Source organism: Nicotiana attenuata, chromosome 11 (genome assembly GCF_001879085.1).
Source record: "Nicotiana attenuata strain UT chromosome 11, NIATTr2, whole genome shotgun sequence".
Lineage (NCBI taxonomy): Eukaryota > Viridiplantae > Streptophyta > Magnoliopsida > Solanales > Solanaceae > Nicotiana > Nicotiana attenuata.
The window spans coordinates 19,454,389-19,481,591 of NC_031999.1; the positions used below are offsets into that span (position 1 = coordinate 19,454,389).

At 37.2% G+C, this 27,203-nt stretch overlaps 3 protein-coding genes across 4 annotated transcripts; all 3 read right to left on the reverse strand.

The window, feature by feature from the left end:
* LOC109234994 lies at positions 8,210–10,385 on the reverse strand. 2 transcript variants are annotated; one of them, XM_019401020.1, is made up of 2 exons: positions 10,014–10,385; positions 8,210–8,249 (listed from the first exon to the last, which is right to left on the reverse strand). In XM_019401020.1, exons 1-2 carry the CDS (start codon positions 10,308–10,310, stop codon positions 8,244–8,246), a joined length of 303 nt encoding a protein of 100 aa, XP_019256565.1. In that variant the 5' UTR covers positions 10,311–10,385; the 3' UTR covers positions 8,210–8,243. The 2 variants fall into 2 exon arrangements, with proteins under 2 accessions (XP_019256565.1, XP_019256564.1); XM_019401019.1 differs by lacking the exon at positions 8,210–8,249 and adding an exon at positions 8,859–9,032.
* Positions 12,838–21,694, reverse strand: LOC109234216 (uncharacterized protein At3g49720-like). Its single transcript, XM_019400101.1, has 4 exons — positions 21,017–21,694; positions 20,765–20,818; positions 14,194–14,284; positions 12,838–13,420 (listed from the first exon to the last, which is right to left on the reverse strand). The coding sequence occupies exons 1-3, from the start codon at positions 21,327–21,329 to the stop codon at positions 14,226–14,228; spliced, it is 426 nt and encodes a 141-aa protein (XP_019255646.1). The 5' UTR covers positions 21,330–21,694; the 3' UTR covers positions 12,838–13,420; positions 14,194–14,225.
* LOC109234215 lies at positions 22,068–24,607 on the reverse strand. The gene has a single exon (XM_019400100.1). It carries the CDS (start codon positions 24,289–24,291, stop codon positions 22,378–22,380), a length of 1,914 nt encoding a protein of 637 aa, XP_019255645.1. The 5' UTR covers positions 24,292–24,607; the 3' UTR covers positions 22,068–22,377.

Consider the following 27,203-nt stretch of genomic DNA (forward strand, 5'->3'; position numbering starts at 1 on the left):
CTGAATTCCCCCCCCCCTCCCCTACCCCCTCACTCACCATCTCTCACAACCCGTCTAACCACCGATGTAACACCACCGTCTCCCACCGTCCGCTGCCGGTCGGAAATCGCTTCCGCCGGCGGCGATCACCCAATGGCCCCCAAAATTTTACCATGGATTCCTCTCATTCTCCTCTTTCCAAACCTCCAAACCCCGTCCCTCAAATCCCAGCTGAACTTCTCGAATCTTAAATCAAATGAATCGACCAAAACCCTAAATCATCCAAATCTCACCAGAAATCACACCCCATAGCCTTCTCACCCTCCTCTCCCCAAATCCCAAACCGAAATCCCTCAAACCTGGCTTGAATCCCTCGATTTTTAGATCTAGGGTTTTGTTCAGAGACTGGATCGAATTTCCAAGGCTAATCCGTGTTCGAATAGGTCCCAAAATAATGCTATGTGCTTGTTCTTGGCAAGAACAACCATATAACATTATTTGGGATTGGATTCGAGGCTAGTCGATTTGAGGCTTAAAAACAGTGAGTTTTCTTATTTTCCTTTCTTTCTTTATTTGTAAATATTACCTTTAATACATAGTTTTCTGTTTTTGTTTTCGTTCATCTTCAGTATTTCTTTTTGTAACGACCCGGCCGGTCGTTTTTGGAATTTACGCCCCGATCCCCCCTTAACTACTTCCCCTAAGTTCATTTCTGCTATTTTGGTTTGCCGGGATGTTCGGTGTTAGGATTCGGAGTGTTTTGGGACACTTAGTCCCTAAATGAGAGCTTAAGTGTTGAAAAATGGTCCGAAGTCGGAACAGTGTGAAGACGACCTCGGAATGGAAATCTGATGGTTCTGTTAGCTCCGTTAGGTGATTTCGGGGTTGGGAGCATGTTCGAAATGTATTTTGGAAGTCCGTAGCTCATTTAGACTTGAAATGCCGAAGTTTGAATTTTTGAAGTTTTCGATCCGATAGTGAGTTTTTGATCCGAGGGTCGGATTGGAATTCCGGAAGTTGCAATAGCTCCGTCATGTCATTTGGGATGTGTGTGCAAAATTTCACGTCATTTGGACGTGTTTTGGTTAGTTTTTGATCGAAATCGTATTTGGAAGGAATTTGAAGTTCTTAGGCTTGAATCTTTGATTAATTCGGGTTTCCGGCGTTGTTTTAGGTGTTTTCAAGATTGGTGCAAGTTTGAATAAGGTATTAGGTGGTATTTGTGCTTTTGGTTGAGGTCCCGGTGGCCTCGGGATGATTCCGGGTGGTTAACGGAGGAAAATTTCTAAGTTTGCAGCAGCTGGTATTTTGTTCCTTCTGGTATTTTTGCTCGCAGAAGCGGCTCGCTCATCGTAGAAGCGAGTTTGGTCCCCCCCCCCCCCCTCAGGAACCGCAGAAGCGGTTATTTATCCGCAGAAGCGGAGGTCTGACCTTTTAAAAGAAGCCGCAGAAGCGGCCAGTGTTTCGCATAGGCGGGACCGCAGAAGCGGTCCCTAGACCGCAGAAGCGGCATTCACTGTACAGATATAGAAATTCGAGGGTTTTAATTTCATAAGTTGGAGAAATCAATTGAGAGCTCGGTTTTAGGCGATTTTGAGTTGGTTTCGAAGAGAAGATCACTGGGTAAAGTTTCTTTGGTCCCTTTTTGTTATATTTCATCATTATATAGTTAAATACATCATTGGAATTCGAATTTAGGATAAAAAAAAATTGGATAATTTGGGGTAAAACTTCATTGCCTAAACTATTGAGTTTTGAGTGGGCATTTGACCTCAGATTTGGGAGATTTTTATATGGTTAGACTCGTGAGAGTACGCGGGTTCTAAAAATGTGAAAATTATTCGATTCTGAGACGTTGGCCTGAAGGGCATTTTGGTCATTTCACTTAATTTTACGCCGTAGCTTTGAATTTATTAGCAAAACTAGGTGTTTGCGATGTTATTTATGATGTGTAATTGAATTGAATAGATTTGAGCCATTTGGAGTCAGAAACTCGTGGCAAGAGCGTGGTTTCTAGTTGATATTGAGCCGGTTCGAGGTAAGTGGCTTGTCTAACCTTGTATGGGGGACTTTTCCCTTTAGGACATGATCTTTGAATATTTGAATGCCTCGTACGTGAGGTGACGAGCGCGTACTTGAGCTAATTGTTGTAAACCCGTTTCTACTTGAAGTATTTAAATTGAGATTTCATGTTTACTTGTTCATTTTAAACTGTAAGTTTATACCTGTGCTAGCTTAGAGACTCATGTTTATCTGGCTTACTTGCTAATTGTTTAGTTGTGCTATTTGTACTCTGTGGAGCATGTTAGGCTAGAATTCACTATTTCTTGTCCTGATCTTTTAGCATTATTCTGACATTATGAGTTGCTTGTTGTTGTGTGTTTAATTTGGGACTACGGGACGGCTTCCCGGGAGATCCCCCTGTACTTGAGATATTCTGGACTAAGGGTGCAGGATACCAAGAGATCCCTGGCACATGTGTTTCTATATATATACTAGGATACCAAGAGATCCCCAGCTTACTTATTGAGGATACCAAGAGATCCTCGGGATACCGAGAGATCCCTAGTGTATATGATGAGGATACCAAGAGATCCTCGGGATACCAAGAGATCCCTAGTGTATATGATGAGGATACCAAGAGATCCTCGGGATACCAAGAGATCCCCGGCTATTATTCCTTGTTGAGGGCAGTTTTCCTTGTATTGTACCTTGCTTTCTATTACTGTTCTTCCTTATTTACCTGGTTTAGAATTCTCGTTGTAGACTTTATTTAAACTGTTTCTGTTATCTCATTATTTATTATGTTATCTCAGTAGGGCCCTGACCTTCCTCGTCACTACCCAACCGAGGTTAGGCTTGGCACTTACTGAGTACCGCTGTGGTGTACTCATGCCCTTCCTGCGCATGTTTTTCATGTGCAGATCCAGGTACTTCCTCCCAGGTGTATCATCCTCATGGTGGAGAGTTCTAGCTGAGACTTGAGGTATATCTGCTACGTCCGCAGACCAGGAGTCTCTACACTATTCCGGCTTTAGCAGATAGTTCCTTTCTTTCCTTTCATGTTGTTAGACATTCTGGTGTAGAGCAGATCACTACATTCTATTAGCTTGTGTTTCCCGTGAGTTTCCGGGTTTTGGGATTTAGTTGTAGACTTCCGCATATTTTTGAGTTGTTTAGGCCGAGTGGCCTTATATACAGTTATTATTTCCGTATGTTCAGTTTTAATTAATTATTTCGCAAATATTAATTTGTTATTCCGCACTGTTAGGCTTACCTAGTTGTAGGAACTAGGTGCCATCACGACATGTTCATGGAGGGTTTTCGTTCATCTTCAGTATTTCTTTTATGTGAGTTAGGGTTGATTTAGAGTTTAGATTTGTGCTGGTGTTATGACTCGTTTTATTATTTGATTTGATTGCCTGTTTAATTTTAACCGTAGGATTCCATGTTTGCCACTATTTTACATTTTTTATTTTGTTTTGATTATTTTGCCTTTCTTCATAGTGTAGTTTCAGTTCTATTTGTTTGATTTTAGTTGTTAGTTTACTGTTTGTTAGTTTAATAACAAATTTAGCCTTAAGACATTTGGTTAATTAGAATTAATTTTTAGCGCTGATTGAATTGGTTTGGTTATAGTTGATCCTCTCAGCTCTTTGGGCAGTTAACTATAGTCAAATTTTGACCAAGCTAAAAAGGGCTGGGGATTTAGTTTGACTAGATTAGTAATTCAGAATCAAATTAAGGGTAGTATAGGTATTTCAAATAAGCGAATCCTGCAAGTAACTGAAATTGGAAACCCCTAGAACCTTCTAGAATGGGGTTCCAATTAAAATTTCAGGAAGTTAACAGTATAACTTGGCCAACAAGGCATGAAATGAGGGGTCTAATAGTTAAAAACTGAAAATAAAAGAAGGACTTAGGGTGTAAAACAGAAATCTGAAGGTTGCCCTAGGCTTTGCCTATAAAAAGGCATACCCCTTGCCTTGTTTCACAAGTTTTAGAAGTTTTGAAGTTTTGGAGGTCTTAAAGTGGGAGAGGTCTAAAAGTCTTGCAAGTTTCAGGAGTTTTGAAAATCTGAGAGTTTGACAGGTCCAAAAAATCTGAAAATTCAAAAAAAAAACAAAATTCAAACTCAAAAGCTACTGAAAAAGCTACTAAAAATCTAAAAAAAAGAACTTACTGTTTCATTGAAAATATTTGAGTTTTTTTTAGTTCTAAAGCCAAATCACAGCTCATCCGAGGTCAAATGGTTTAAGTTCCTTTATATCTTCAGTAGTTGAAGTTTTAGAGGATCCTGGAGGTTATTTTGAGTTCAATTTGGGTCAATTAAGCTGAGTTTGGGTGTTTATTGGTGTTGTTTGCTTCAAAACATTCCCTGTTTGCTTGGTATCACTCTCTGAGTTTGAGGTTAACCTTAGGCTGCTGTTAATTGCTGTTTACTGTTGCTGATCCTTCATCTTCTTACTTTCAACACATTTCTAGGTACATACATCTCAAAATCCCTATGTGCTGTTGAAAGGCTGATTTGAAGAAGGAAATAAGAGGATTAGAAGATCTATTATGTTTTACATGTCTGCTTGTGCACTAGAATTACTGTTTCATTCAATAACTCCCTGTATTTGTAGGATGATTTCTATCATTTCCCCTTTGGAAACATTGTAATTGAAAACTGGACGTTTATTGTTTGCATATAGGTTACTATACACAGCATATAGGTTATTGTAATTGAAGCAGGACTTTATAGGAATTTGAGTAGGTCTATTAGCCTATTAGTTCGAAATTGAGAGTTTGCTATGGTTTAGCCTGCGATTTGAGCATTTGAAGTCATTTGAAGGAATTGAAAACTTGTAATTCATTAAGCTTAGGCATTTAATAATTACAGGTGATCTATTTTCGTTCAATATCAGTGGTCAATGATTTTCATATCTTCTTATGAGAGGTCCGTTAGCCTAGTAGATTCACATGAATAAAATGTTTCAATTCTATTTGTATGTGAGATTGTATCTCAACGTCCACCATTAGCTTCCTCTTAAATTCTAGTTTCATGTTTCATGTGCATCAGAAATTAAGTCCAGATATTAGTTTATAATTTGAATCATTATTAATTTAGTAAAGCTAGTTTAGTTTAATTTGATTATTACCTGGACCGTCTGGGCCATAAAGAATTGATTTAACATGGCCCAGTTATACAATAACAGTCCAGAATTGACACCAGGCCCACCCCCTTCTAACTCAATTGATTTCATTAAATCAAGGGCCTGGGCGGTCCGGGCCTAAGTCCCAATTTCGATGCCCTCACGCTGGGCCTGTGCAGAAGCCCATTTGGGGCAACTCCTCATAAAACTGGCTGAAAATTCCTCACTATTGGACCAACTTCGAAGCCAAATGCTGAAGGCTTTAATCAAAAACTATGGGTTTCATTTCGTAAAACAATTTTAGGCTTTCCAAGTTAAGTAGCAAATTTGAATTAAGAGGCCTTCAATAAATGAAGGTCCCCTTGTTTGAATTTGGACTTGATCTTGAGGCCCAAGTTTGTTTGAACATTTCTAACAATAGTCAAATAACAATGCTAATTAATTAGGCCCTCTAGAGACAATACTTAATAGAAAATAATAGTTCTTTTAGGATGACCTTTAAAATAAAACGGGGTGCGCCGCGCCAAACAAAATTCACAAATTGCGTGGCCCGCTTTAAATATTCACATTAAAATATTTAGAACTCGGGACGTGCCATTTAGCGAATTTTCATGGCCTCCCGCAAAGTTAATAACACGTTAGCCACTTTAGGCGCGTTCTTTAATAATTTTACTTTTCCTAAATTCGGGTGTGCATTTAATGTGACCCAAATCCAAATCCTAAAACATTGAATAAAATGTGTCGCAGATCCAGGTGCATTTCATGTGACGTGATCCAAAAACATGTTTTAAACAACGTTCAATTTCTTTAAAATTAATTAAAAGCGGTAAATAATTTAAAAATTACACTATAGGATGACATGTATTAAAATCAGATATCAAGCCATTTATAATAGTTTAAGCGACCGTGCTAGAACCACGGGATCCAGAGGTGCCTAACACCTTCCTCCGAGTCAACAGAATTCCTTATTCAGAATTTTTGGTTCGCAGACTCCATTCGGGAAGTCGAAATTTCCTTGATTTGGGATTCAAGATAAATCGGTGACTTGGGACACCAAAAGCCAAACCTATCCCAAGTGGCGACTCTGAAATAAATAAATAATCCCAATTCGAATAATGTCAATTAAAATGGAAAAACTCCCTTATACACTACCTTTCGGGGTGGTGTGTAAAAAAGGAGGTGTGACACACGCAAGTATACGTGGTCGACAAGTAATACATGATTGTAAGTCCAGATATCATACCCACCGGGACTTGTGATTAACTATCAACTAAATTAAACCAAACAATTAATCTATTCAAGCGAATCCTAAAGTATGAATATTTAACTAAAATTAATCTAGAGTAACAAATTAAGAGATTAAAGAAAACAAGTTGGCGAATTATTGAGACGAATTCAATGTGAGTGAATATTCTAGAGTTATGGGTTAGCTAACAATCCCGTTGAGTTTTTCACTTAAATCGTCTAATTAATTTATCTGGTTTATTGGTTGACAGGGTTAATATTGCTCGTAGCCTTCTCCCGAAGTACAACTCGCCTATTCAAGCTAATCTAATACCTATATTCCTATGGAATTAGAATTAACAAGAACACATTTATAATTCCCGTATAATAACCAAGAAAGGCGATTAGGTATATTCCTATCCTAACCGCAAATCCCCCCCCCCCAGAGTTAAGATCGTACAAGGGGCAGAGGACGAGGCCGAGGCAGAGGCATAGCTCGGCCTAGAGCTCGAGCAGCAGCACCAGCAGCGGAGCCTGAGGTGGATTTTGATGAGGAGGTTCCAGCTCAGACTGTACCTTTTGGACCAGCTCAGGTCCCGGAGGGGTTCATCGCCACCCCGGTACTTCAAGACGCTCTAGTCCGTTTGGTGAGCCTTATGGAGAGTGTGGCCCGAGCCGGTACATTTCCTATGGCACCAGCAGTCTCTCAAGCCAAGGGAGGAGCACAGACTCCCGCTACTCACACTCCAAAGCGGATGGCTCTCCAGTATCAGACTCCAGCAGCCCCGCTAGTTGGAGTAGTTTAGTCGGTTGTTGCGGCACAGGCCGGTGATGGACCTGCCATGTCTTCTGAGGGTTTATTGAGATTGGACAAGTTACCAAGCTTTTCCCAGTTCACTTCAGTGGTGCACCTTATGAGGACCCACAGGATTATCTTGACCGTTGTCATGAGGTGCTGCGAAACATAGGGATAGTTGAGACCAATGGGGTCGATTTTGTTGTGTTTCATATGACGGGTTCCGCCAAGAAGTGGTGGAAGGATTTTGTATCGACCAGACCAGCTGGGTCACCTAATCTTACTTGGATCCAGTTCTCTCAGCTATTTCTAGACAATTTCCTCCCTATCACACTGAGGGAGGATTACCGTAGGCAGTTTGAGCGTCTCTAGTAGGGCAGTATATCAGTCACTCAATACGAGACCCGTTTTGTGGACCTAGATTGTCATACTCTTCTTTTGCTTCCTACTAAGTGAGAGAGGGTGAGGAGGTTTATTGAGGGACTCATTCACCCTATCAAGTTACAGATGGCCAAGGAGATTGGGGGTGAAATTTCTTTTCAGACAGATGCTAATGTCGCCATGCGGATCGAGATGGTTCTTTCACAGGAGAGAGGGCAGGGGTCAGATAAGAGGCCTCGTCATTCCGGTGGTTTCAGTGGTGCCTCATCTGGAGGCAGGGGTACCTTTGGTAGAGGCCATCCTCCCGGGCTTTCACGCCCCAAACCTGGGGAGGCGTGGCTGGCACTCGGTGCCGTACTGGCCCGAGCGAACCACTCTGTAACTCATTCATTCCTTTTGTAACTATCATGGGCCAACATGGCCACAACTTGTAATGTATAACTATATGTGGGCAACACTGTATCACTGAACTATTTTTCTTAAATCATGAATACATATGGGCCGTCAAGGCCTCTGACATACTGTACAAAATGAACCTCTGTCTACAAAGCCTCTAAGATAGCTTGACATCACATGGGACAGGGTACTAGCCTACCCATAAGTCTGTAGCAAAACTCTGACATGATGACTCATAGACTCGGCTGCACTCCGAATGAGATGGAGTCTTACCGATCCTTCACTGAATGCCAATCTCGTCTACGATGAGGGCTCGTCAAACTGATTAGTTATACCTGCAGGCATGAATGCAGCGTCCCCAACAAAAGGATGTCAGTACGAATAATGTACTGAGTATGTAAGGCAGAACTGAAATATAACAATAAGTCAACATTAATTAAAGACATATAAGAATCAACCTGCATCTCTGAAGCGCCACCGTATATTCATACTTGCATATATAATGATTCGCTTTGAGACTATTATTCATATCGTATGATGTATGACTGCCCAACTGATCAGTGGTAACTACCCGACCGGCCATCACACGGTGGTAAATGCATGACTGCCCAACCGGTGGTAAATAATGATGCATAACTGCCCAACCAGTGGTAACTGCCCGACTGGCCATCGCACGGTGGTAAATGCATGACTGCCCAACCGGTGGTAAATAATGATACATAACTGCCCAATCGGTGGTAACTGCCCGATCGACCGTAGCACGGTGGTAAATGTATAACTGCCCGACCGGCCGTAGCTCGGTGGTAAATGCATATTATGAACATTAACATCTTTATCAAATACCTCAATAGAGAACTGGATATGTACTTAGACATGCTTGAATATCACTTTACGGGAATGAATAACATAGACATCCTTAACTGCTAAGAGTAGAAACACTTATGGAATAATATTACGTTTACGTATCGATACTTGGATCATGCCAAAAGAAAGAAAGGATAGCCTTAACATACCTGTGGCGATAAATCAATCACTTTTGGTCGACCTCACCGTATCTTTCACTGCCTTAACCATTTTAAGGATCAGTCTGACAGCACCACTTAGATAGGTATTTTAACCTGGAAAGTCACTGATGTAAAAATACCTATATTTTCTCAACTTCTAATTTTTCTAATCTCATATAAAGAGTACAAATTTTCGTACGCTTAATTCTTAAAATGGTAAAAAGGATAACCTTCTTTCCTTGTGAGAAAATAATTTATATCTTTACAATAAAAAAATTCTTTTTGTATTATAAATTCTCAAAATGGAAAAATGATAACTTTTCTTATGATAAAATACTATCTACTCTTAAAATAAATAAAATCTCATTTATAAACTTCCACATGTCATGTACTTAATTTAAAAACTTATCACAACCATATAAAATCGTATTTATCAACTTTTACTGAAAATAGTTTGCTTCAATGAAAATACATATCAAGCCAATATATAGTAGTTCCGAAATTCTTCAAACTTACACGATCTTATATTCTTATCTTCATGTATAACCTTAATCCCTTCCAACTCATATATTATTACTTTGACGAATCCTAACGTTAAAGTACGGGATGTAACACAGGCCATTTCATTCAGCGCTCAAGGCATCCCATAGTGCTTCAGGTGGTCGCGGTCCTTATATGTCTCATTCCGACCAGCTAGTCTACAATGCACCACCAGCTCCTATTAGTGCACCTCCGCTCTAGAGTTTTCAGGGTGGTTACTCAGGTCAGTAGGGTCAGTTTCAGGGTCATCAGTCATAGCAGGCGAGGTCCTGTTATACTTGTGGTGATCCTAGGCACATTGCTAGATTTTGCCCTCGGACATCGGTAGCTCACAGCATCAGGGTTCTCGTGCCATGGTCCCGGCACCGGGTGCTTCACCGCCCGCTCAGCCAGCTAAAGGTAGGGGTCAGGCATCTAAAGGTGGAGGTCATGCCATTAGAGGTGTAGGTTAGGCCGCTAGAGGTGGAGGCAAGCTAGCTAGGACCCGTCCTAGAGAAATTTAAACAATTTTGGTGGAAAACAATTATCTAGAAACAAAATCACAATAAAAAATACCTGAAAAAGTGGAGTTTCAAATCTGGCAAGATCAACATACAGAGGCAATTTCATGGTTTCTAAGGACACCCCATCTTCATCATCTTGATTCGTAGGTGAAATTCTTCCATCCCCAGCAGCTGCCTTTACCACAACAGTCAAATTCTTGTAATCCGGAAAGTCACTGATGTTAAAGAATCTATTACTGTTGTTGGTCTTGTTGGTTAGGAACACAGGACTAGACCTGAAAGGACAAATTTGCTCTTGGGAATTACTACTTGTTATGTGGAAAAGTTGTCTGGTTGCTAAGGAAGACATGGCTACTTGTCTTCCTTTCTGTGTACAGTTAGAAGTGGTTATTTTGTGACCATGATGATGAGATAGGATAAGGGATTTTGCTAATCAGTGGTGGATGGTTTACTGGGCAGCCTGGTGCACTAAGCTTGCGCTATGCGCGGGGTTCGAAAAAGGCCGGACTACAAGGGTCTATCGTATACAGCCTTATCTTGCATTTCTACAAGAGGTTGTTTCCACGGCTATTAATCCAAAAATAATATATAAAATTATTAATTTCTCTAGCACCAGATATTCTATATTTTTTACTGACATATAAATCTCTTACTACACAGTCTACAACAAATGTCGGGTCATTAGTTCTATATTGGAGTTAAGTTCTCTTATCCTGTAATAATTTTGTACACTATCTAGTTAATTTAAGTTAACCTACGATAATATGTAACTCTTGATAGCAAGTCATTTTGTTAACCTAAATAATAGATTAATAATTGGGAAACCATCAGCTATGTCCTTCTATATTACAAAAATTGGCCAATTCATTAAATATTACTTATATTAGCCAAATGTTATCAATATTAGCCAATTAGCTATTTGTAGTAAAAAAAAAAGGGTCAAATTTTTACTTTTTTGAGTAGGTGTTATTAGAATAGACTGGCTACATTTTAAAGAGTTTGAATTTTCAGATGATTTGTCATAGTTTTGAGGTGATTTGAATTGAAAGTTCGAAGTAGAAGATGAAACATGAACAAAAATTATGTGTATCACATACGTATCATATTTGTATCTAATGTATATCTTGTATACCAGTGTGCGTGATATATGTGTTGCAAAAGAATTTTGTAAACTCGGTTTTAACAATGAATTTTGATACCAAATCAGTCCAGATCACCTCCATTCTTCCTCAAAATTTGTATATTGCCTCATATATATGTTTTCAATGAATTACAACCATACCCATTGAAAAGGGTCCTTTTTTTTACTTAGATTTTCTGAATCTTGTATATAATATTTTTTTTGTATTTAATCACTTTGTTTGCTACCTCATCCAAAATATGAAAGGAGATCTTTGCGTGTGATTCTTGGAGAGAAAGAATCTTATTTATTTAAATTTTTAATTTTTATATATGCTTGACTAGTTTTGATAAGTCTATGATTAATGGCTAAAAGTTGATAAGTTGAAACTTATTTGGGACATTTATGTAAGTTTCCTTTAATAATTGGGACAATTTCACATTAGAACAACTGGGCTCCCTACTTTTCAATTTTATAGCCCATATTTTAATTTATAATCAACTAGCCCAAAAATAATAAACTAAGATTCAACATCCAACTCCAATAGATTCTCAAAATTACTATTTAATTTTTAAAAAAGATTCCTCAAGCTTTTAAATTTATTTTCGAATCAGTAACTAACTGTGACTCAAATATTAATTCAACAAATCAAATTCATTTGGGTGGTGAAAATTAGATTTTTAACAAGCTCAAATATGTGGGTTTAAATTCCGAATTTAATTTTGTGAGAAATTTGGAGTGGGTGTTATTTAGACTTGTTAGAAATAGTATAAGGAGGTTGTATATAAAATTTGAAGTCATTTAATGGAGATTTGGACTGGTTTTGAACAAGAATTGCAACTGAAAATCGTGGAAAAAGTTCGTCTACAGACGCTTGTATAAAGGTGTATAAAAGTGTATAATAGTGTATAAGCTGTGTTTCTACACTAATATACACTATTATACAAGATTATACATAATTATACAAAAAACTGACTTCGTCTTTTTCCTTGCGTCTTTTCTAAAATTTAACTCAAATCTTGCTCAAATCTAATCCAAATCACTTCAAATTTAAATTTTGAACTCCTATTGATATTTTCAATCAATTGGAACAACACTCAATCCAAACAACTAACAAATTCAAAAAAACCATTTTCAAAAACAAAGCTTTGAATGGTCTCCAATGGTGGACTTCTACTCTTCAATTTTCTTACATTGCAAGCAGGTGACACAAGAGAACAAGCAGAAAATACACGGTCCTTTGAAACATATGTAGAAGATGTTAGAAGAAGAGATAGTGAAAGCAATGGTTGTGAGAACATAGATTTAACTCCATAACTTTTAGAAGAAATGGTTGTAAGAACACAAATTTTGAATTTGCTAGTGTTTTCAAAAGCACAATATTTCCAACTAAAATCAATAAAAATAGGACGAAGGGAGTAATAACAATTGACACTCTAATTTTAAGCAATTGTAATTGAAAAACACGAGCAGCAAAGAAGAAGCTTTTAGAAGACCTCTTCCTGGAGAGGATATGTAACCACTACATAGATATGAAAAGGTCATAATGCTTAAGAATTTAAAATACCATTTCAGTTTTCAAAATATGTATAACGTGGGCTAGGTGGGGTAAAACTTAAAAATATGGGCCATTTTTTGTTATGGTGTGAAGTCATGTGTATTTTCTTGTAATTCTTTCTTAATAATTTGCTATAATCGGTTAAATTAGATTGGTTGCATGAAAAATATCACGCGGTGAATTTATATAACTTAAATCCTTCTTTATTTCCCTACTCTAAAGCAAATAATTGATGTTATCATTATAAGCTAAATCAATCTCCCTAAAATAAGCTTTCCAGTTTGATATGTCGTAGAGAATCCAAATTGCAATCATAATTACACATGTTTGGAAAAATGTTTGGGGGGTGCATTTTTTCGTCTGTCTTCTAACTTCAGGAGATGCTCAGCTGCTCAACTTTTTCAATAATGTCCTCCGTGATAGCCGCTCACGCCACAAGTGCACAAGTATACGATGTATAAAAGAGCCGATCAACACCTAACACAGACAGCATATATGTCTACTGAAGAATTCTTTCTTTTTCTTTTTGCAATTTGAAGAGATATAGCAATCACTGGACTTACATCCATTACAGGATATTAAGACAAACTCAGAGCTCTATGACTTCTCTAGCTTAGCGAGCATGCGTATCACCAAAAATGTAGACTCCAGAGTAAATATTATGCAGTCATTACTACAATTGTTTTACTACTGGAGTATCCATTTCCATGCTACATCTGAACCTTCATCAAACTGCCTATTTAGACAGCCCTCCATCTCCACATGATGGTAAGTCAAGTCACTAAGAAGTTGACAGCAGAAAAAGAAAATAAAGTACTAAAATAAGCTATGCAGAAAATATGGTAAGAAACATAGTCCCCAAACTACGCTTCAGTGAAAAACCAAGAATCAGGCAAACAGACTTAACATTAATATGCAGGATGCATGAAAGCCAACCCAAGAGAAAGCTGAGAATAAATTGATTGAAGCAACTTTTACATTTAGAAAAAAGATTGACTTTTAAATAATCGAGAATCCCCAAGTTCCATTAGTTCACGGTTCGAAACTCGATGGATAATGAGCCCACTCATCTACCCTTATCATCCAATTAAATAACAAGGTTTTGTCTATAGCAGGTTCGTGGCGTGCAAGTAACCTACACATCACATGTTACGCTTTTACTACTAAACCAAAGATCTGGGACTTATGAACAAAAAAAAAGAAAAAAAAAGGAGACACATCACCAAATCCTTGTTGACGAACCTACCAACTCACACTAGGTTTCGATGAATAAAACAGCTTTCCATTGCTTCATGGAAAAGCATTTTACAGTGAGATTTCTTATTGGAAGGTGCAGAGATCAACAAAACTTTTTGTCATTGCCTTCACAACTATAGAGATGTATGTAGAACAAAAACTACAGAAAAGGTAGACATGTGTCCTAAGTTGGCTTAAGCATACGACAAAAATAGAGATGTTATAGTATGACATAGATGAACCAAGAATCATCAAAGTAGAATGCACGCTTGCCTCTTATACAAGTATAATTTTGTGGATGAGCTCAGTTGGTATTACCTTTTCCTGATGGACAGACTAGCAAAAGTTCTTCACAGTATTACGCGCCCTGACTTGGTACAGTGTCCGGCACAGACAATGATATCAATACCTATAAATATCCATAACAGCAACAAAAAAAAAATACTACGCCTCAATCCCTATCATATAAATATATCCGCAAAAAAGGATGACAAAAAAAAGGACAAGTGGAGACGGGTCAAAGAGAGGAAGCCTAGTGACGTTCAGGTACATTCTTCTGTCTGTCTGCTAGCTTAAGGGAATGCTCTACTGCTGCACCTTTTCAATGATGTCCTCTATCCGAGTCAATCTACAAGTAACAATGTATAAAAGAACCATTTTACATCTAACAGAGACAGCTATGTCAATATGAAGACTTGTTTCTTTTTCTTTTTCATATCTGAACTGGAGTGATATCCATTAATACATGATATTAAGAAAAACAAAGAGCTCTATGACTTCTCTAGCTTAGCAACCTTACTGGCATTTGGTATCGCTCTGAAAAATGATCTACCTCGGCATAAAAAGAATGGGGATAAGCACCGTCACTACCAAAATCATTTTACTACATCAGAACTTTCTTCAACTGCCTATTTAGACAGCTGTCAATCTCCGTATGATAGTAAGTCAAGTCGCTAAGAAGTTCAAAGCAGAAAACCAAGATAAAGAACTAAAATTTCCTATATAAGAAATATTGTTAAAACATAGTCGCCAAACTCTGCTTCAGAGGGAAAAACAACTAAGAATCAGACACATGCTTCAATTTACTTAGTATCCAAAAGTGTATCTGTATAATATATATGGTTATTTCATGCACAACCATGATGGCAAATTACACGGAACCAAGACAACTGGCCATAAGCTATGTGAGATAGACATAGACGGACTTAAAGTCATATGAAGATAATCCAAGTCTAACATCCTAAGGATCTCGAGCAAAATCTAGATGCAATCTATCAAATTGTCTCTAAGCAATATTATCAACAAGATTTCGCATTGCTATGTCTCTAACGTGACCTTCAGCATGCTATCTCATTTGAGTAGATGTTTTACATGACATGAATAACCTTTGAAGTCATGGTATCAATAAAAAACATCTAAACACCTTTGTGGGAATTATTTGAGGTTTCCGAGCTATAACTAATTGATGCACCTACAGATTGTTTATATCTTGGAGCTTTGCAGAACTTATAATCTCTTCTATCTTTTGTCTCATTCCAATAGACCATACCGTAATGTCGACACGCATGTATCTGTTTGTATTTGAGCTCTAATTTTTTTTTAAATTCTTTGCAACATTAAAGGACTTGGACAATGTTTCACCTTTAGAAATCTTTTAGCAACTCTAGCAGCATGGAAAATAAATTGTTGTTCTACCCATTGAGACACTTTAAACGTAATAAACGAGCAAGGAAAGAAAGTAACGAATATTTGGTTCTCAATAATAAATCACGCTTAGCTTCTTTCATTAAGTTAAAAAATTCTTCGGTCTTCTTATCAAACCTCCTTCTATGTTGATTTGACCAACCAAATCTACTATCAGTACTGTCCATATCAAGAAAGTCCATATCAACAAAGTCTCTTGTAGGAGGAACTCAAAAAATATCATGTAACAAGTCTTATATTTCATCTCCCCTATCCAATTAATTAAAGGACATTGCTGAAGATGATATATCGCCATGAAAAATCCAAGTATTGTAACTAGTTAGAAATTCATCAACCATAAGGTGTTCAATAATCAAATCTTTTGGAACAAATTTCATATTACGACACTTTCGGCATGGACACAAGAATTTTGATGCATCAAGCCTATCTACAACAATAAAATAACCCGGTAAAATCCCACAAAGTGGGGTCTGGGGAGGGTAGTGCGTACGCAGACCTTGCCCTACCCCGATGGGGCAGAAAGGCTGTTTCCGATAGACCCTCGGCTCAGGAAGACGGAAATAAAACAAGAAGAGACAATTCATCAGTAACGTCAGCAGAAACCATAGAAATAGTAATAGACGCATAAAAACCATAAAATAGATGACATGCAATAACAATAACCAGTAATTAACGCCCAGGGCTATGATAAACAGAAAGGATAGTGTGGACTCAACATTAACCACTAACCGTCTAAGATCAACCCTATCAAACCCGCCTCACCCCCGGTATGAAGTAGAAAAAGCTCAACTACCCCCTAGCCTACAACCCTAATGCTTGACCTTCAGACCTTCCTATCAAGGCCATGTCCTCGAAAATCTGTAGTCGTGTCATGTCCTGCTTAATCACCTCTTCCCAATACTTCTTACGGCGCCCTCTACCTTTCTCGTACCCACCAAACCAACCGCTCACACCTCCTCACTGGAGCATCAAGGTTTCTCCTCCGCACGTGTCGAACCATCTGAGCCTCGCTTCCCGCATCTTGTCATCCACAGGGACCACGCCCACCTTCTCCCGAATATCCTCATTCCTAATCTTATCCGTTCTAGTGTGTCCGCATATCCACCTCAACATCCTCATCTCTGCTACCTTCATCTTCTGGTCTAAACACAGTTTCATAAAACTTACCTTTGAGTATCGGTGGCACTTTTTTGTCACACAAGACTCCAGATGCTAGCCTCCATTCATCCAGTCTCCCCCTATACAGTGAGTAACGTCCTCGTCGATCTCTCCGTCCCCCTGGATAACCAACACAAGTTACTTGAAACTACCTCTCTTGGAGATAACCTGTGATCCAAGCCTCATGTCCTTGCATACTTCCCTTGACTCAGCGTTAAACTTACACTCCAGGTACTCTGTCTTAGTCCTGCTCAACTTGAAACCCTTAGACTCAAAGGGCCTGCCTCCAACCTCTCGTTAACACTGTCTCGCGTCTCATCAATTAGAACTATGTCATCAGCGAATAACATACACCATGGCACATCCCCAAAATGAAGCAAAATGAAGAAAATCTTTGGCTCCATTCTCATATAACGAATCATTTTAATAAGTTTATCCTATTCTTATTCATTAATATATATATATATATATATATATATATATATATATATATATATATAAAGAGAGGGGGGGGGTTGATACAAAAGTGCCACTCATCATCAACTAAAAACATTACAACAACAACAACCCAGTGTGGTCCCACAAGTGGGGTCTGGGGAGGGTAGGATGTACGCAGCCTTACCCCTACCCTGGAAGGGCAGAGAGACTGTTTCCGATAGACCCTCGGCTAAAGAAGGTGAGAGAAGCCTTGGTAGCAAGTAATAGCAAGACAATAATTAGAAAATTAAATCGAAGATAGCAATAGATAATATGAAAGGGGTACTGATAACAAGTAGTAGCAAGATAATATATTTAGAAAACTAATTCCGAGCAGCAGACGACAATATGAACGAAGTACTGCTAGCAAACTACGGAAATACCAATGGCAAGTAACAACGAAACGAGACATCAACTAAAAACATTGATAAAATAAATATACATAGGCATAATATTCAGAAATTACAAAGGATAAATCACAGCATATGCATATTTAGATCATACTTTACTAATGAATAAAGAGATATTGTCCATAATAATGATTAAAAAAATATATCCAGATTCAATTTCTTTTTCTAAAGTTACTCTCGCGAACCAAAATTTTTTACTCCCTCCGTTTCATATTAGATGAGGTACTTTCCTTTTTAGTCTGTTCCAAAACAAATGACACATTTCTAAATATAGAAATAATTTAACTTTAAAATCTTCATTTTACCCATTTACCTTTAATGAGAAGCTTTTGTAGTCACACAAATGTCATGGCCCCACAAACCTTTTACTCCTTAAGCTTTTAAGACCACTCAAAAGTCTTCTTCTTTTTTCTTAAACTCCGTGCCGAGTCAAACTACCTCATCTATATGAAACGGAGGGAGTAACATTTATGGTGGCTAAGCAATATCAAACTACTAGACACCCAAAAAATAAAATAATCTAACAACGACGGAGTAGTATTTCGAGTAAATCCAAATTTTACGGAACTAATATCAAATAAATATTTGATTTAACTTAAATTAGATCTATTTTAGAATGCAAACAAATATAAAGAGCTTAATTAACTAGGAAACAGGAAACCTCGAAAATACTTTTAGAACACAAAAATACTTTTCTGACTCCTACATAACAAAGAATTAGCTCTCCATATTTTAATTTAATGAAAAAATTAGTTTAAACTAGCTACCCATCATATTCTCACATGTGGGGTCTGCAGTGGCGAAGCTAGAAATTTCCCCAAGGGTATTCAAATTTGAAAGAAGTAAAAAAAAAATTCCCACAAAAGGGTGTTCAATATGTGTTATATACCTCTAAAACGTAATATTTTACTTATCTACACGGTGTAATTTTTCAACGAAGGGTGGTCAATTGACCACTCTTATGACCATGTATATTCGCCCCTGGAGGTTTGGGGAGGGTAGTGTGTACGCAGACCTTACCTCTACCTAGTGAAGTGGTATTTGCAATCTCAGTCACTGATGATCTTAAATTTTTTTAAAGAACATGTTGAAAAAAGTAGTAAAAGCATTGCAGCAATTTAGAGTGCTAATTAAGAATGATTAATAATACTAGCTAGATGAGTTACTTGCTTCAGGAATATTTTCTTCAAATTTGCACGTAGATGAGCTATTTCTTGGCTTATCTACTCGTTATTAAACGAAATAGAAAGTAGATACGAGCCTGCAAAAGCCTCACAAAGATTCGTGAACCCTATATCAACGTTATTCCAGTAGTGTTGCCTCCATTTCATGTATTCTTCAAACTGCAAATAAATGGCGAACTATCGACTGATAGATAGAATGTACCAGTATTATCAAAGGCGCGCTTAAGCCCTAAAGCTAGGCTCAAAACATGTTGAGCCTCGCACTTCAGTGTTGCATCAAGGCTCTAAGACATACTTTTTCTTGCCAATAAACGTAATCCTGAAGAAGCGACACTATGCAATTGATATTTTACTTTATCGAAAATTTTCTTCTATTTCTTTGTCCTTATATTTGGTATTCATGCTTATTGATATCAGTCTTGGGCTACACATACATATTTGTAGTTTTTCTCCATTTGCGCCTTTCTTCATTAAAGCCCGCGCTTTATTTGTGCTTTGCGCTTAAAGCCCTAATAGACCTTAGAGCTTTTTTACGCTTTTCACCTTTGATAACACTGGAATGTACAGAGATTCACGTGAAATTACATAATGTGCAAACATAGTATAAGAGGTACTTTAAGAATAAATCAAGAGCCAACGCCAAATCTTACTAATAATCTCTACGTATCTATAATGTTATTGGTTCCAAATCTCTTAAATCAGTAAGGATCTAAATTAGGGGAATAGTATCACTCGCCTTACGCACAGTCCAAGCTTGATAAAATACTAAGAATTATCAGTAGTTTGAAATTTTTAATTAGTAAAGAAAGCTACAACTTTAGGAAATTCAAAGGAGGGAAGCCCTAAAACCTTTAAAGAAAAAAAAAAAAAAAAAAACGAATCTCCAAACTAGTCCAAAGCTCTCCATATTCTTTGATAGCCTTAATTGTAGAGAACGAATGCATTACGGAGCCAGAGTCGACCCAATTTGACAAAAATCGGATGGGATTTGAGAAAAGATGGAGTAGATTTGCGAAATACATGCATCATAGGCTTCTATTTGGTTTTGGTATTCAATCAGGGGTTTTGGTGCTTCTACGAATTGGGTGTCTTCTGGTGGCAATATCTTGGCTAATCATTTTTTTTGATAAGGTAATATTAAAAAGGACAAAATAGATGCGCGTATACAAGGAATATACCAAAAAGTAGAAAACCTTACAAGAGAACATGGTTTTCTACGACTGACACCCAATCTTCTATACAAATAAGAACTTCCGGGGTGCACCCAAAAATAAATAAGGGAAAAGAGGCTACTCCTCGAGCGTACAAGATCTTTCTCTACTCCATTAAAAGCTCTAATATTCCTCTCACTCCAAACAACCCACATGAGTACTAGAGTGGCCTTTGATGGTTCTAGTTTTCTAGACTTTTTGGTCTTATGCTTTGTTTTGTATTGCTTTTAGAAGAGTACTCACTTATTCTAGTTGTACAAACAACATTTAACTTGCCTAAATAGATTATTTTAACCTCTTATTTTGTTCCAAACTCTTTTGTCGATTATAAAATTTATGCATCCAGTAGTTTTTCTATTCTAGTGATAAGAATGATTTAACAATTAAAAAATCCAACATTAGTTGTAAATGTTGGTAATATGTTTTCGACATTTTGCGTCAAACACCGTTTTTACAGCATTTTTATAGATGTCATTAAATTATTTTTTTCCCCAACATTTATTTCAAATGTCACTAAATAAATGTCGTTGTATCATCACTTTCTTGTAGTGATAGTTGTACAAGTCAAGATGCACGACACAGAACATGGTAATTAGGTCTGAGTATAACATATGCAATGGAAGCGTCAGCTCTGGCTTAAAACAAATATGACCTATCGTTGATGAATATTAAATCTACAGAGAGAGAGAGAGAGATACCATCATCAATACATACTTAAGCGATAGAAAAAATATCATTGACTTACTAGGCAGCCAAATTTGATAGCTCCGCCACTTTAACCTTTGGTGACCAAGATAACCTAAGAACGCAATCAAATATTTTAGCCACATGTGAAATGGTTTTTATTATAAGGTCAAACATCACAACAATAACTGCCTTCTTATAGTAAATAATATGCCAGAGTAACCTTACCTCAGTTTAATATCACCAGCTCCAAAATAGTGTACCAGCTGAACAATTTAAGAAAATTGTAATGACCAAAGTTAATAGTATTTACCAGGTAAAATAACTAAACCATCAGCAGCCACCCTTGCCAACTCTGGAAGAGTCTTGTTAGATATCTTGGAGATCATTAATCCACTGCATCCAACACTACGACAAGAGAGAACGACTTTGAAATTTGAAAGGTAGGGAAGTAGAAACTTGATATTTGCTACTAGCAAAATCCCCTTGTGAACAAGAGCCTTGCATTTGCTATCAGTTTCATCTAAACCATATGGTTCAAAGCCCCAAGCTTCAGTATCCTCTTCTTTTAATAGTTTAGACACTGCTGAACAAGACTCAGGGCCTACATGCAACATTTTCCGCATATTATCACTGTATGCTTTCTTCGGTGCAGATAATGCTCTTTGAAGCTCAGCTGTGCTTCAAACACGACCTAACAACGTGTTCTTGTAGAAGGGCATTCACTGAACCAGGGAACTTGGCCAGAGAGTTTGTCCAGGCTTCGGTGTTTTTACTGCAAATGCAGAAGTACAAAGGTGTGGAAAAACTGTCTCTAGGTGTCAATTTTAGTGCCTGTAGACAAGGAGGGACGGAGAACCTTTTCAAGGGATTGATGCACATCCACAGGTTCAATGCTTGGTTTTGCCGGACTCTTCTTTTGTGGACAAATGGGAGTTCCATTAATGGCTAATATGATTTATTTTAACTATTTAAATACATTGCAGATTGTACAGATTCACTCTGAATTTCGAACCAACAATGTATCCCTAGTCCTATCCACATTCTGTGAAATTTTAGTACAGGGAGGACACAACATTGGAGCCAATAACAATAGTTCAAAAATATTTACTGATTTCAAGAAAAACAACTCCATAAGCCAAGATGCAAATAAGTATGATGTAAACATAAGTTTCTGCAACCGAACGACACTTCTACTGATGACAAATAGAGTTGATTGTTTAATCACCAGAATTTCTTCGAAAAGTTCTCAGGCAGTGCAGTTAATGAATCACCCTTTGCATATAAGGTCCAAGATAACCACAGCCATGAAACAACAATTCTACATTTATATGTAGCAAGCAACAAACCTGACAGATTGCTTATAATGATTCCCAGGACAAAATGTTCCAGAATTTCTCTCACAAACAAGAGAAGGTACAGATGTTAAGACCCAGAAAACAAAACATTTTATTTGGACCACATACATCAGATATCAAAATGTTTTGTCCCATTACATAAAGAGAACGACTGAAAAGATTTAAACACAAGAATTCCTCAAAAGAACAGATCACCTAGATTACATTCTAGTACATTCAAAGAAAGCTGCAAATACTTTGACATCTCATACCATGTCGAGAAGATAGAAAGCAAAAAACACAATTTTGAAACCAACAAATAAAAAATCTTTGATGCTTAATTGCACGTGTAAACTCCACTTGAATACCTGTGATCAACCTCATAAAAATCGGCCTTGCCCTCTATAGCTGGCTGCAGAGAAATGCCAGACAAAGATCTAGGCCCTTGGGATGAAAACTTTACGTAACCAAAAAGCACTAGCTCTTCCCCACCATCATCATCATTAATATCTACAGGGAACCTCGCCCTCAGCTTACCAGGATGACCCTTGAGTGGGATCTCATCAACATGCCATTTCAGTTCTCTCTCAGACCGGTTCAATACAGCTTTGGGTGTAACTTTCAATAATGTGGGGTCTACTGGCAATTTCAGGACAAAGGTTACATTGGTTAATGGAACTGGAAGATCAGGATTTGCAACGTACTGCAGCATTACAGAAAGTAATGTCCCACTAAGACGCTTAACAAGTCGAATCCTCAAAGGCAATGGAGTTAAACGCGGCAGCAAACTGTACTTAATAATAGGTATAGGCTCATTTGAAGGTGCTGTCTTCACATGAAACAAACCATTCCCAAGGCTGCTCACATGAGAGTTTTGCATGACAAACCTCTTAACACCAGCAGTGCCTTCAACCTTGAAGGAAAACTCAGTTTCCTTATCATCAGAAGACTTTGGGGGCACTGTTCTTAAGAAAACAACGCCCATCAACCCAACCCTAGCAAGCAACGATTCTCTGAACTCCGCACTGATCTCCTCGGTGATGAACATTTCTGGACCATTCATTTTCTTCACCAAAATATCCTCAAGTTTTTTCCCAGCACCACCATCAGTAGCAGCTCCAGCTGCAACTTTAGGTGGTTCACTAGTCTCCAGTAACTCAAGCCCACCAAGACCCTGATCTTTCTTCACCTTTTTAGTTCCCACATACTCTGAAGCATCTAATCCACCACCCCAAGCATCATTAATCCCTTCAAAGTCCTGCTGCAGAGTTGATCCATCATTACTAAACTCTATCCCACCATAATCCCCTTCAAACCCTTCCACACCAATATGGGTTGACTGGGTAGCTGCAGCAGGTGGCAAGGTAGTCACCTCAAGCCCTGCCAATGCTTTCGATACATCCGAACTATCCTTATCCTTATCCTTCTTAAAATCACCTACCAAAGACTCCGGCTTATTAATCATATCACTTGCAGCAAATGGATCTTTCTCCGCCTCAATCTCCTCAATTTTCTCCTCCTCCTTTTCTCCACCCGTAATCGCCAACGATGCTGCCACCTCATCACCCGCCTCCAACGTCTCCTGAGGCAACTCAAACAAGACTTTTGAGAACGATTCCACTCCACCTTCTTGTTCCAACGCATGAGCCTCCACATTCACCCAACTATCAGCTCCCCTGATCTTATTCTCCGTATGAATAGCAGAATGCACCATCTTGGCTATACTCTCCCCGTGCATAGACGCCAACATAGCCGCCAGCCTAATATTACTAACCCCTCTTAACACAATATCCAAAGCCATATATATCTCTGCGTACTTCTTAGCTAACTTCTCCGGAGTGACATCAACACCCCGGCATGCAGTAACCACCACAGAAACAGCTTGATTCACAATACTAATACACTCAAACACATTATTAACAACCATTTCTTTGTCGTTATTATCATCAGCAGTGGTAATAGCAAGGACATAAATCGAGTTAACAAGGCGGTATACAACACGGTACCTGGATTCGACACCAACAATAACTTGACCCGAAGAAGCAGCGAGCGGGTCATCACCAAGGGACATAGAAGGATCAGAAGAAGAGTCAGAGGGGGTGGGTGGTTGGGCTTGTTTGGAAAAGGCAAGGCGGGTTTGGCGAAAAGCGGAAAGGGCCATTAGGGCACGAGAAGGAGGGAACCATTCACGGGTTTGGAGTAAGATGTCAGGTCCATTTGTGGGTTGAAGGGAAAGTGCCAAACAAGACATTTTGGGGGCTGATCTTTAAATCAGATCTTGATAAATTCTACAGAAAAAGTCTTACAACTGACAGCTCTGTATGTGTGTGTGTGTTTTCTGAAGAAAAATCTGGGATTCTAGATCATGTTTCAACCAGCAATTTGACAAAGATTCACTTACTTGAGAAGTGCAGAGAATTGTAGTTGAGCTTTTCTCTCGTTGCAGAGATCGGAGAGAGGAAGAGAGCTTAGATGATGATGCGGATGGAAAGAGGATGATCGGACCAATTGTTAAACGGGTCGGGCTTGTTGCTCAGCATGTTGGGGCAAGCTTCAGCTTATTTTGAAAAAAAAAATATGGAAAAGTACATTTTATAAACAAGTTCTTTTCAAAAGTACTTTTAATAAAAAACCGATTTGTCTAATCTATATTTATTTATAGGGAAATTACCAGCTATGTCCATTTATAAGTAGCTCATTACAAAAATTGGCCAATTGATAAAATATTACTAATATTAGTCAAATTAGCCAATTAGCTATTTGTAGCAAAAAATATCAAATTTTTGCTTTGTTTTGAGTGGGTGTTATTATAATAGATTGGGCACAACTTAAGGAGCTTGAATCTCAGTTTTTGGATGATTTGGTGAAGTTTTGAGGTGGTTTGAATTGAAAATTCGAAGTAAAAGCTGAACATGAAAAAAAAATGATATGTGTATCACACTGTGTATCATTTGTGTATCACATATGTATCATATTTGTATCAATTGTGTATGACATGTATACCTGTGTGTGTGATACATGCGTGATACATGTTTGATACATGTGTCGCAGAAGACTTTTTTGAACTCGATTTAATTACGAATTTTGATACAAAACCAGTCCAAATCACCTCCAATCTTCCTCAAATTTTGTATATTGACTTATCTATATATTTTCAATGAATTTCAACTATACCCATCGAAAAAGTTCCTTTTTTGTTTAGATTTTTGGAATGTTGTATAGATTTTTGTATTTCATCACCTTATTTGCTACCCCGTCCATGAAATTTCCTTCCCATCTTGTGTCTAATGTTGCTAATCACGCTTAAAAATATGGAAGGTGATTTTTGCATGTGATTCTTTGAGAGAAGAACCCTATTATTTGGTTTTTCAATTTTTGTTGGCTAGTTTTGGTAAGTCTATGACTAATGGCTAGAGGTTGGTAAGTTGAGATTTATTTGGGACATTTGTGTAAGTTTCCCTTATTTATATCTATCTATCTATCTATTTTATATCAATATCATCAATCAATCTATCTATATCTATCTCTATCTATATTATTATAAAAGCACGAATAATTTATGCTAAATGTTGAACGACTAAAATATCCTTAAAATATTGATCGACTTTTATAACCTTAAATATTTGTATAATTTGAGGATATAATTGTAAGTCACCTAAAACTGAAATTCTTTTCCGGTTCGAACTACACATATGACAAGCCTACAAAGTTGATTTTGGGTCAAATTCCTTTAGGACTTTATCTTTTTGGACTACTCCTCACCGCATCATTATATTGTACATTTAAATTTTAACATCAATTCCTTTGGTCCTTTATTAAGTTTTAACTGGTTACAACTCCTTTTTGGTTTAGGAGTATTTTTTATTCGAGCACTTTCAATTCCTTTAGTTTAGAGTTCTCTTTTATTCTTTCGAATTAGGAATCCTTACTTTTCTTTGTCTATTTTAATTATACAATTTTATCTTATATAAATTCTTTTCTTTTTTCGAAATATATAGGCAAACACATTTATCGAAGAAGCTATTATTCCACTGTCTATATCAGCGGAACTTTGGGTAGTTTTCATTTTGAACTGCAAAGTTGTAGCTATTACAAGAATAGATTTCACACTAAACAAAACAGTCATTTAATCATTTTACTAATATTTATGAATACACATTTAATTATTTATCTAATATTTAGGACTTTAAAATTAACTAAATTTTGTATATTACATCCTTCCTCATTTTAAATTTGTAAAAGAAAACTAATAAAGAAGGTTTGCAAATTTAGTTATTAAATCCTGCTAGAATTTTAACTCCTTTTAAGTTTAGGAGTATTCCTTGTTCAGTTAAAAAATGTTACGTTTATAGGACTAATAAGAGTAAAATCACAAAGTTATTCACTCTTTTTTTTTATATTAAAATTTATCAACTCTAAATACTATAAAGAAGATTTGTAATTTTTTTCGAATTGCTATTGATAATATTCATGAATTCTTCGGGCAAGAATTTTCTCTTCTTTTTCTCTGAATTCATATTTTTCTACGTCTCAAAAAGAAAATAAATAACAAGACTCACTGTCAAGCTTGATTATAGTATTCAATTTTGTGAATAACTTTTTTTGTCAGGCAAATTTTAAAACTGAAGATAATAGTGCAATGTGTGATAATTGAAATCAGTATCATACATCGGGTGCTTCTGAAAAGTTCTAAAACTATAAGGTCTCATGTATGTCCTTTCACTTTTCATCAATTTTTCAAAGGCATGTTACTTGAAGGATACATTGCTCAGGTAATATCACTTCTTATTTTCACTTTATCTTTTTGTTTTTTGTTTCTTTTCAAATTATCCTTGTTGGAGTGAAGACCTTATGTTATAATTATGAGGAGATTTGGTAAATAAAATTTCTATCTACCCATATCTTACTTTGACTTTCATGATTAAATGTAATTATGTAATCTTTTTATTTATGACAACTAAGTACTCATCTTCTTTAAATTCCGTTCTGATGCTTTGATTGTTTCGTCGTGATAAGAACTTTTGTTGGAAAAGATTGACACCATCTCGAACGTGTAATTTATAATTTTTTGTGCGAGAAAATATGTTGTTGCATATACAATCTGTTATTACACTGTATTTGTAAAATAAATTCTGGAAATATAAATGAATATAAACAGTAATG